The 12,359-nt window shown below is 40.6% G+C and overlaps 1 protein-coding gene across 2 annotated transcripts; it reads left to right on the top strand.

Annotated features, from left to right (window-relative positions):
- Positions 1-635: 635 nt before the first annotated feature.
- Positions 636-11,725, top strand: mapre2 (microtubule-associated protein, RP/EB family, member 2). Of its 2 annotated transcripts, none has more exons than XM_079284266.1 (7): positions 636-685; positions 6,782-6,909; positions 7,107-7,252; positions 7,354-7,570; positions 7,813-7,961; positions 9,044-9,202; positions 10,321-11,725. In XM_079284266.1, the coding sequence occupies exons 2-7, from the start codon at positions 6,789-6,791 to the stop codon at positions 10,417-10,419; spliced, it is 891 nt and encodes a 296-aa protein (XP_079140392.1). In that variant the 5' UTR covers positions 636-685; positions 6,782-6,788; the 3' UTR covers positions 10,420-11,725. The 2 variants fall into 2 exon arrangements, with proteins under 2 accessions (XP_079140392.1, XP_079140391.1); XM_079284265.1 differs by lacking the exon at positions 636-685 and adding an exon at positions 4,747-4,983.
- The last annotated feature ends 634 nt before the right edge of the window (positions 11,726-12,359 follow it).

Here is a 12,359-nt window from a genome sequence, read left to right on the forward strand (position 1 = left end):
TTAAAAAGGACCAGACCAGTTACATTTTAAATAATATAAAATACAAACAAGAAGCACATTTGAGAAGCTGGAACAATGCTACATTATTATTATTATTATTATTATTATTAGTCGTAGTAGTAGTAGTAGTAGTAGTAGTAGTAGTATTGCGAGATTAATTCACTGTAACAATAAATCGACTCACTCAATTCTCGAATATATTTTACTTATAAGCATAAAAGTGTTTTTTAAATTATATATACATATATATATATATACAAATATATATATATTATATATTATATATTTATTTATTTTTTCTCATTTTATTTGAAAAGAAAATCATTTTACATTTTTAAAACAATGATGGATTGAATCAACATTTCAACCTTGTGTTCAATAAATATTTGTTTTAAAAATATTTGCGTTTCTGTGGGGAAAGTGACATGACACGAAGCGACAGGACGGAAAGCTGTTGGACGTTCCGAATGATCAACGCATCAAGACGTGATTGGTCAAACTTACGACAGAGGTCTCTAGCGGACCAATCAGCTGCGACACCGATGACGCGCTGTCCAATCAACAGCCAGTCTTCAGCTCATCGCCTCGTGAGAATGGGCGTTTGAGAGGGTGGGGTGACTCAGCCGGAAAAAGGAGCATTTTTAAACACCTTTTGAAAACCTGCGGAACGGAGTTAAGCTAACTGGTGAGTCTAATTTTGCTTTTACCGAACTATTCCAAATTATTTTGATTTGAGTCGTCCAATAATGGCGTTTAAGTCTTTAAAACCGGAGCGTGTTTCCGTGTGTGTCGGTGGTTTGTACGCGGACGTTAACGTCATATGTCTGCTGTCACTATTCTGAAGTGTTGAGTTAGCTTCATTCACCGGCAGCAGCTAATTTAGCTGCCTCGTTACGTAGCTAGTTGCTTTGAAACCTCATAAATTAGCATATATGTCCCATGTTTCCCTCACTTTAAACTGTTTCTGAGCGTTGGTGTGCACAGGGGATAGAGAAGAAGAAGAGGGGGAAGACCATGCATGGACCTCCTTGGTCTTTTGTCCGGGGTGCAAAATTAGCCCTTTTTTCCATTGACAAAATCAAACTTTTCCTTCCACACATGTTGTATTTAATTGAATGGTTGAATGGATACCAATGATCAAAGATCAGTGCTCCCTCCTTCTCTGGTCCTCACCCTCCTTGTCCACATTTTTGTGGTTGGGTATGTGGTTCCCCTAAAAATGTTTGCACACAAGTCTGACTCTGTAAACCTCATCTCTTTGTTAAGAATAATCTGCACCTTTTGATAGTACTCTTTAGGTACCTATCACACATTAACCGGCAATTCAGGATATAACAATGTCCTTACTATTATTTGAATGTTGGGTCTGATGGGTGGAGCCTCTCCATCACACACACACACACGCAGTGGAGATATGAATGGAGAGAGCGACCACAGCTCTGCTTTTCCTCCAGTGGAATGAGTTGATGCACATCGGCCCAATGATTTATTGTCTCCTAACATACAGCAGTAACAGAGACTGAAAAGCAAGCCACGTGTACATGCAAGCAAAACAAAGCAGATGTTATAGCTGGATTATTTCTATTCTGTTTCTAGTCTTTTACCCTCATGATTCTGTCATTGCCACATAAACACACTTCAACACCCTCAATCGACCCAAACAACATTGGGCATTTGTGGTGTGTCTACAGCTGAAGTTTCAGTTCAACAGTCTTGAGACATTTGAGGCCATGTTCACACGGACGTTATCACAGCGTGAATAAAACGCAGCACCCTAATTTATTTCCGACGCATAGTTGTCCGGCAAAAAAGGTGGAAACTTGCTGCAACGTTGCCTGGCAATGCAACTGTGTGGGCCAGTTAAATATGTTGAAGCGCACATTCCTGGTAGATTAGTTTTACACCGTTGTAAAATCCTTCCTCGTAGTGTTTTGGTATTAAATAGACCTTTTACATTCACGACTCTATAACCCAAGCTGGACTTGGATCGTATTCATCATCTCACTAGTACCACGAGTCTGAAAGGCCGGGAGTACATTAGCAGACAAGTACTTTATATCTGACAGATATGTCTTTTGTTGTTGTTGTTAAGAGCGCCGAGGAGGACAACCCCTCTGCAGGTGAAGGCATAATCAAAAACAGGCCCAGAGGGGATGCATCTCTCACGTTATGGTCCAATATTTACATATTTAATTGGGCTTCACAGTCTGAATGTTCATTTTAAACCGGACACGCATGCTTCACCTCTGTGGTGACACCTATGGGTGACACCTAAAGACCTGTCAGACTGTGGCAAGTGTCACATTTACTTCAATGACAGCCTTGCGATAGCTTTGCCACCCAACCTTAGCTGTGACAAGTTGCTGCGTTTCATTCTTCTTCTGCTGTTTGACGACACAAAGCGGACATCTGTACTCACTGTTCTGTGATTTGTAATGAGACCGATGCGCTGCAGTTGTCACTTCCAGTCCTAAAGAGCCTTTCAGCATTACTGTATCAGAAGTGTAACTCTGCATGCTTTTGGTTCTGCGTGGAGGCATTTCTAGTGTCCACAGTTTGGTCATTTCATGAGATTAGCACTTGGTTGTGCCATGTGTTTGGTTCTGTAATAGTTTATGTAAAGTAAAGACTCACTAGAGGCAGGGGATCCTGAATATTTATCCTTCCAGAATAACTACTCAAGAGATGGATATCCTGCATTTCTACCACTGCCTTGATTTAGCTTGAATGCACATTTTAGTACAAGGGTGAAGTAGTGCAGTCACAGTCAAAGAGGCAATCCGTGGCACATGCATCCTCTTTGCTCACATGTGACTTTTAAAAGCTCCGGTGTGATTACTTTAAGCTGAATAACAGAGCGATGATGTAAATTACGGCCATAATTTCACAGAAAAACATTGTTGGAATTTGAAATATGTGTTGAAACGTCCTCAAAGCAACTTCCCAAAGCTGCCGCTGAAGTAAAAAGATTGAAAATCCTGTTGAAGTAGGTGACACGTGAAAATTGGTTTCACTGGTAAAATAAGACACGGATCTCAATATTCTTGGGTTACATTATTCAGACTTTATTTGTTCGACGTTTGTCTTTATTTAGTCCGATTTATCTGAGATCAAGAGTCGGTCGGTTCTGTGTAAAAGTTCATGATTTGTAGGTTTAAAAGTGACCTCAGCTGGCCTGATGGTGGCACCAGAGGAGCTGTTTTGAGTGAGCACATTCACCCAGTGTTGCATTAAACATCCCTCACCCAATTTCAAAAGCAGTTTGAAATATTACTCACCGTTTTGACAGATAATGTAGCTGCTGGCACTGCAGTTGGAGGTGGAAGTGTCCACCGTAGAATCAAACCTTTGTTGTTGAGTCCTGTTAAAGGCTTTTTAAAGATGCTTCCTTTCCACTGAGGCAGGGCTTCGATGATTTCTACCAGAAGAAGCAAAATATGTGTACAACAAAACATTTTGCCTCGTTACCAGATGCAAGAAACTCAGAGGACAAACTTTACACATTTAAAATAAAAAGTTTCAATCATTGCTGGCCAAAACTGTGAGTTCACCTTTGGACTGATGGTTGTGCAAGATCGATCATTTGTATTGGTTTCAAAGTCTGTTTTAAATTTGATGTAAAAATGTAAGGACTGTAATAATGGTAATGTGACCTTTCAGATAACTCAATAAAACACGTAGGAAAAAAATCAAGGCAGTAAAACAAAGTTACAGTGTCATAAAGACCGTGTGATTGGCTGGACATAGTTCTTCTTCATGCATAATATTTCTACGGCTGTATTGGCTCAGTGCTGCTGTGATGGAGCTGTGTCACGTGATCAGTTGTTCCATCATGCCCGTTAACCTGCTCATCCACATACAGTCGCTTCTTATCACTGATTACTAACCATGTTCACATATTTGAATAGTAGGGGTGTAATCGTCACGTTTTTATTTTTAAATACGCAAAAGTAGGTTGTAGTACTTTTTTTAAATGTAGCACACAACTTGAATGAAACTGCGTATTTTGACAACATGTATTGAATTTAGATCTTTGCATGAACCAAAGTGTATTGTTACACTAGATGTTTAAAGATGATGATAATCAGGATTAATACGGACTATTTTCATTATCGATCGATCTACTTCTTATTCTTTTATCATTAAAATGCCCTTCGCACGTCCCTTAGTCTTTGTTTGACCATCTGTCCCGAATCCAGTTATATCTCATAAAAAAAAAACAATATTCAAAACAATATAAATGGCTGATTTCTTAATCGACCCATCAACATTTTTAGCAGTGTTTTTTTTTTTTAATCTCTCTCTCGCTCTCTCTCTCTCTCTCTCTCGCTCTCGCTCTTATATATATATATTTATATATATTGGTAATCCAAACATTTTTACCACACCTCCTCACACCATGTGTTGCATCATCATTTCATCAGCACCACTTTGATCTATTAGGATAAAAACATCTGTTTGGGTGTGTTTGCAATAGTGACGAGGTGAAGGTGAAACATGGCGGGCTGCAATAATCACACTCATTCTTCCTAGTTGATTGAATCTCATCTCTCGATCGTTTTGATGATCTGCATCTTCAAAAAGCCACATGCATTGATCGTTGCACGCGGGTGATCGATGTAAATTTTGGTGTGTGCTGAAATAGCCCACCCCGTCAGTCACGTGGTACAGGGTTGCAGCTACGTCATCGGGGCTTTAGGTTTGTGGAGAATAAGCAGGCAGAAGGAACGAGACCCGGAGGCGCGGCTCTCTCTCTTTTAGCATTTTGCATCGTTCCTGTTGTTGTTTTTTTTTTTTTTTTTTTGTTTCCTGGCCAGAGAGAGAACAGAGTATCTGTTCAACATTTTTTAGAGACACCCAAATGCCCGGTCCCACCCAAGCCCTTTCCCCAAATGGAGAGAATAACAACGACATCGTCCCGGACAACGGAACCAACATCATTCCTTACAGGAAAAATACAGTGCGAGGAGAGCGCGCCTACAGGTAAAGCTGTGCAATGATCTGCATGATGTATATCTATAATATAATATTATCATCAAAGGACAAACACCGCTGCAGACAGAAAGCTGCATTCCGGCCTGGTCCTCCTCGGCGCGTTTCTTGCTTTGCACCCATCCAGCTCTGTCTTCCCCGGGTTGTCTCTCCTGTCATGTTAGCTCTCTGGACATGGCGTAAATCCCCCTTTTTTAAGTTGGCTTAAACCCGCCTTCTGGTTGGTGTGCACACATAGCGGCCCAAAAATAAAGCAGGCCCCCGGAGCATATTGTCATGTGTTGTGGTGCGTAATATCACCGGTAGGTTTAGGAGCAGCGGATCGTTCAATGACAGGAATACACAGACTGCTAGTGGATCCTCATCGTGACATGACACTTCTCAGCTACCTGATAATCCCTCATATTACGATATATATATATATATATATATGTGTGTGTGTGTGTTTAGGGTGGTGGTTTAATGTGCAGAACCTGCTGCACAACCCTGATCCACCACTCCACACCCTGTTTGAATCCAGCCCTCAGCCCAGCCCCGGCTATCCCTGCCCGGGCTAACAAAGCATGCTAGCAGCGCATACATCCGCTTTGTTGACATGAGATCGGCCCGGTTTCCTTCCCTCACTTCCCGGAGGATCAGTCAAACCGGAGGAGTCCGGTGCTGCGATAGATAGCCCGACTTTAACGGCCAGGAGTTTATTATTACCCTGCATATGTAGCCCTGTGTGGGCTCGTGGTGATGATGATTTAGCATGATGTGTGACACCATATCAGTCGCTGCCATAACCCAATGAAGAGGGGTGTGTTGTAATGCAGCTGTCCTGCTGTTCTCTTTACATGTAATGCAGCAGTGTACATTTCTGTTATGGGAATTAAAGATGATTCCACACTTGATTAATGTGTAAGATAAATATTACTGAGTACTACCTTATCTTATATATGTACTAAAATACAGACTGTAGTGTGCATGTACACTCTGTTACTAAATGGGCTTTAAAGGACTGACTTCCACAAACATGCTGTTTTTTGCATTAAAAAGATTGAGACACTCATGTTGTCAGGTAAACTGCAAACAAGTTTAATAATTAAATTGTCTGAGCAGGATCAACTAAATTGCTTATATTTGTTAAATAATGGGTCGAGATGCACCTCAGTGGTCTTTGTAGTAATAATAATAATGCATTTTATTTATAACGCACTTTTCATTTTTAAACAAATCTCAGAGTGCCACAGAGCCAGTACATAGTAAAAACATAGTAAAAAGCATAATTAACACATAGTTGACACAATGAACTACAATAAAATAAAAACCAGTGAATGAACAGAAAGGCTTTCCTGAATAAAAAGGTTTTTAGGCCAGTCTTAAAAGAGACCGGTGTCTGTGTTGCCCTTAGGTGGTCAGGGAGACTGTTCCATAGGCGTGGAGCTGCCGAGCCAAAGGCCCGGTCGCCCATGGAGCTTTCTGTTCAGCATGCAGGTAAAATCAGATTAAAGGATCCCAGGCACAAATTCAAAGATGGCCGACAAGGTTTTATACAAACTAGGTGTTAATATAGCTAATGTGTACCGCTATAAAGGTGTGTTGTCACTGTGCACCATAAGTTTAGAGACTCTTTAGATCAGCATGTATCGCAATAAAATGCAGGAAACTAGAGCTGCAATTACACGATCGGCAGAGAATTCATCAGAAACCCTTTTAATGATAACTAAACTGAGGCAAAGTGAACCGGTAGCTTTATTCCAGATGCATTGCTTTTGTTTTTAAGTGTTGCTGTTTTTCTCTGTTTCAGTTGGGGGATGGCGGTCAACGTATATTCTACCTCAATAACCCAGGAGACTATGAGCAGGCATGACATCACGGCCTGGGTTAACGATCTCGTCTCTCTAAACTACACGAAGGTGGAGCAGCTCTCCTCAGGTGAGAACGGAAGGAAACTCTCTCTCTCCTTGTTCCCTCTGTGTCAAAGAAGCCATTTGAGATGGGATGCATATTTTTAGGAGATTACATCTTCGCCTGTAGAGCACGGGGGGGGGGGTCCTATATATCTCGGCTCTCGTCTTCTACTTTTCGAGCGAGGGATTATGCCCTCCACTAACATTTTGTTCCGTCTTCAGGAGCAGCGTATTGCCAGTTCATGGATCTGCTCTTCCCGGGCTGCATCAGTCTTAAGAAGGTCAAGTTTCAAGCTAAATTGGAGCACGAGTACATTCACAATTTCAAACTGTTGCAGGCGTCCTTCAAACGGATGAATGTGGACAAGGTGAGTCCCTTACCCTGAACCAGATTAAAGTGCAGTTATCTGCAAGTTCATTTTAAACTGCATGAATTCATATTTAATTCTCTTTTCCCCGCTCGATTCAGATTATTCCAGTAGAGAAACTGGTTAAAGGCAGGTTTCAGGACAATCTCGATTTCATCCAGTGGTTTAAGAAGTTCTTCGATGCCAATTACGACGGTAAAGAGTACGACCCGGTTGCAGCCAGACAGGGTCAGGATGCCATCCCCCCCCCTGACCCCGGTGAGCAGATCTTCAACCTGCCAAAGAAGTCCCACCATGCAGCCAGCTCCCCTACCGCAGGTAAGCTTCTCCTGCAGTGGAAAGGATCGGGAAGGCTATGTTTGGAGACACAAGGGCATGTTTTCACATTGATGTACCGGAGCCGTGGTATTATTTTCACATCAACAACTCAAGTGATTGTTGAGTTCTTTCAATCTCAGAAAACACACAGATTGTGTAATTTCCTTGTGGGAGAATAACTTAAGTGTGTGTAACGTTGCCAGTCGTCCGTCCCTGAGTGATAAACCTTTTGTCTGCCGTAGGAGCGTCACGGTCGAGCTCTACGACCCCCAAGATCTCAACACCGACATCCAGACCTTCGTCAGCCAAAAAGATCCCCGCTATCACGACACCGATTCCTGCCAAAGGAGAGAAAGAACTGGAAGCACAGGTCACACATCTTACCGAGCAGGTACGTTTAGGAAACGCTCAATTCTGCCTTGCCTTGCCTGATGACGCGACGTCGTCGAACTCTCCAAAACACAAAGACATTCAGTTTAGCATCATGTTGGACAAAGAAAAGCTTTAAGAGGCTGGAACCAGACACATGTTTGTCCTTTTGCTTGTAAAATAACTGAGACATTAATCAATTTATTTAAAAAAGTTGTTGATTATTTTCCACTGATGGTGTCAGCTCTAGATAGCTGTGACGGAGAGCTAAACATTATAAAATGAACAACATTTCTGAACACCTCCACTCTTTGAAGTACGCTTGCACAAAAGGAAATGCAGCAACGTGTAAAATCATGATTGATTTGAATGTAGCTGGGTTATTTGTCTCTCATACCAAAGGCTTCTGCAGCTTTTCAAGCCTTCACAACAACGACCAGCTTGACGTACGACAGCAGCTTCTCTAAAAACATGTTGATTGATGCAGACCTATCCATGTAGATAAAGGCTGCAATAGCTGCCTACCGTACTTTTAAATATTTACTCAAAGTGGGCAAATAATAGTTTTTTAAAACTTTTTATTGATCTGTGTCAAAGTCTTTTTTTACATCCACTGTGATGTAATCGTAGAAAAATACGACATGCAAAAGAAAGACGTCTAAATCAGTGTATTTTGCACTGAACACGACGGAGTACATTTAAGATGTAGAGCTGCACACATACGCAGTCCAGTGAAACAGAAGCCATGTAGAGATCCAACATGTTTCTGCAAACGTAGCCATGCGTTCTGAAAGTGAGCTGGAACTTGATTATGTGGTCAGCAGAAACCCCAAAGTATTGCATTTCAAATGCTACCGAATGAAGAGAAGGTGTGGTCGTTTTAATTTGACAACTGCTGAAACAGATCAATAGATTATCTGAACAATGAGTAGATCAAGACTCCTCTCTGTGACTCATGCTTTAGATAACAGCAAGATCTGTTGTTTGTCGAGTTGATTTTTGTGCTCATCTGTTGCCTTTTTTCTTTAACCAAAGTCCATTGTTTTGTTTTTTTATGTTTTGGCGTTGATGCTAAACGCAGTGTTGTGAATCTCCGTCCTGTAGATGAACACATTAAAGTCTGCACTGGAAGGCGTGGAGAAGGAGAGGGACTACTACTTCAGCAAGCTGCGCGAGGTGGAGCTGCTGTGCCAGGACCAGGGAGAAGAAAGCGCCCCGTTTGTGGATCGGCTAATGGAGGTCCTGTACGCTTCAGACGAACAGGTCAGTCCGGGACCCTCCTTTGATCCGAGCAGCATTTATGGACAGTTGGAGGCTGTTTTGTTTTTTTCTTGTCTGAGATAAGATTTTTAAATCATGTGGAACTTCTTGTGCGTTTTAAAGAGATTCAGTCTTCAGCGCTTCAGTCTTTGTGTGTAATCACATTTGTTTGTCTTGAAGCTTGAGCAACGATTGTTCAGTTGGTTAGAATCCTGCACACTGTTCCTGTAACTCAGCTGAAACGTTGTTTCATATCACGTCATAGTTCATACTCCAGCTGCCCTTACAAAGTATGAACTGTTGCATGCAGTGTGCATACAACTGGAACATACTGCTTCATCATAACGTTGCACCTTGCACCTTGCTCTGTCATCAGTCTGTGCTCTCTCAGTAGCTCACTCAATGTGACGTGTCTTTTACTGCGCTGGGGATTGTGGGTCAGAACACCCAGAAAGTCACGCTGGCTTGCTCACTGCAAAATGTAACCAGATGCAGTGGTGCATCCTGGTATTTCTTGGCATTCCTACCATGAATTGGGACATACTTAATCTCTTTCTGGCATGTTAAATACTGTGGTATTATGGGTATTGGAACGCACATTGAGTCTTTGCAGCCGGTAACAGACGGTTGTGACATGATCTCCGACATAAGCCTTTTCACCCCAAATGTTCAGCACAGCACAAAAACTGTCATATGCCATATATATATATATATATATATATATATGTATATATATATATATATATATATATATATATATATATATATATATATATATATATATATATATATATATATATATATATATATATATATATATATTTTAAATAGAGGTTGTGTAACAATTCTCCTCATTAATGAGAGGAGGGAGTCTGTGATTTGATGATGATAAAAACAGAATAGCTAATAACTAAACGCATAGGGCCTACCTTCATAGATCTCTGTGGACATTTCTCCTCTTTAATTATTGGGACTTGCTTATGGTTTTTAAGTCAACATTGGGAAGAACCTGGGAGGATTTTAAGACATTACAGCCGGCCCGGGTCGGGTTGGGGCAGAGAATCGGAGCTCTACGTGGAGCATACTTCAGTAGTATTAATTCGTATTTTGTATTTTTTCAGGAGGGAGCAGAGCTGGCTGAGGGCGACGGACAGGAAGTGGACCAGGAAGCCCACGAGGAGGCGCCAGATGATCAGCAGGAGGAGCAGGATGAATACTGACCGCCATCATCCCTCACTGCAGTTACAACCCTCTTTTTAAATATGTGAGAACTGTTACAGGATTTTAATTTTTTCCTCATGGTTTATTTTTGTTCTCTTTCCCAAGACTGAGCACATGACGCAACCTCCTGAATAGAAGCACCGTCAGTTTTTTTTTTATTGTTATATTTTTTTTGTATCCCTCTGCTCACTGTTCGATGTTTTTTGTGACTTTTGGTGAACTGCTGCGGAGGGTTTGTGGAGACGACCTCCTCCAGCAGAACAAGCTCAGACCATCACAGAAGTTTCTAAAGGACTGCGTGCGTGTGTGCGTGCGTGTGCGTGCGTGCGTGTGTGTGGAAATACAAATCCTACAGTAGACGTGATGAACCGCTGAAGTTTAGACGGGTAACTGTTACCTGCAAGTGTTAACTTCCCAGCTTCTTTCCTTTTTTATTTTGCATATCAACAATAATTATCACGAGAATGCAATAAGCAAAGCCCTGAAAGGGCTCGTAGTAGCTCTTATTTAACCTCCTTTTCATACTTTGCACTGACATTTGACTCTGTTTTGGACAATCTGTCCATAGACCCTCACCATATTTATTATTATTAAGCCTTAGGAATAGTGCGAGATCCTGCATTGCGTCCTCATGAAGGAGAACAATACAGCCAGTGAATTGTGAATACGATGTAGTATAAAGCCAAGTTCTGACTGTTTCACAACTGTCCTCTCAAATTTACAAGATAATCAACGATGTGTTATTCACGCCGTACAAGGCGGTTAACTCGGTATGCCATAAACCTAGGGAAGGAAGAAACGTTATTGTGGACTAGTTTAATTATGATGCAGCATTTTAAAGTTTTTAACCTCGGCTGAAACTTGTGGTCTGTTCAGATTTCAGATGTTTTTTGTTTTTTTTAAGCCACAGGTCTTAGAGAGTCAGTTCACTGAGTAAGTTTCCAGATATATTCCAGTTAGTACATCGTATACCCTTTCTTAATATTGCATTTACTAATATTGAACTGGGCAGTGCACCATAATGCTTTAGTTATATATTATTGTGTAAATGAAAAAGAATGTAAACATGTACTGTCAATAATTAATGAATGGTAAATGTTTTTTGTTTTTTTTCACGTCCCACTCATGCATTCCCCAAAAAACGTGTTGCATGTTTGCATTTTATTTGTGAATAACTTGACCTGCTTTTTACATATTTAATAAAAAAAACTAGTATGTTAAGTGAGCTTTTTGTATGTTTAACCTGCTATTTGGAAGATGTTGAGATTCGGATGGATTTGCTGTAATAAAATTACGTTTCGAGTCCACGGGAGTGTTGTCTGTCACTCCAACAGCAGCAGCCAGCCCTGACCATAATTATAACTCAATTAAATGATCTGCTGCAGGTGAGGTGAGGTTAGATTCTATTTTTAAATTTAGGTAAATCCTTCATTAATTGGGTCGTGGTGTTATATTGTGTCCAGTTGTAATATTATCAATTATAGTACCGAAAGTATAAGCAGTCAAAAGGGCAGACTGGCGATTTCCAGAATAATGTACATAATATTATAATCAGCTGGTACGGGTGGAGCTAATTTAAAGTACTTTGTATACTGCTGGGTAACCTAATCTATAATAATACCTCATTTATTAATTTGTTATGTATTAATTAATAATCTGAATCTGCAAAGTAATTTTGTCAAATGAATGTTGTGCAGTAAAAAATACAGTATTTGCCTCTGAATTGTAGTGGAGTAAAACTAAAGTAGCACAAAGACTGATGGATGGATGGATAGATAGTTACTTTATTAATCCCACAAGGGGAAATGTTTTCACAAAGGCAGTATTTATGGTACAGATAAATCAAATTGAGTAAAAAATACAAAAATTTAAATGCACAATATGTACAATGAAACAAACAAACGTGGAAATACTCCGGTAAAGTCCAAGTACTTCAAAA

Source organism: Melanostigma gelatinosum (assembly GCF_949748355.1).
Source record: "Melanostigma gelatinosum genome assembly, chromosome: 15".
NCBI classification, from domain to species: domain Eukaryota; kingdom Metazoa; phylum Chordata; class Actinopteri; order Perciformes; family Zoarcidae; genus Melanostigma; species Melanostigma gelatinosum.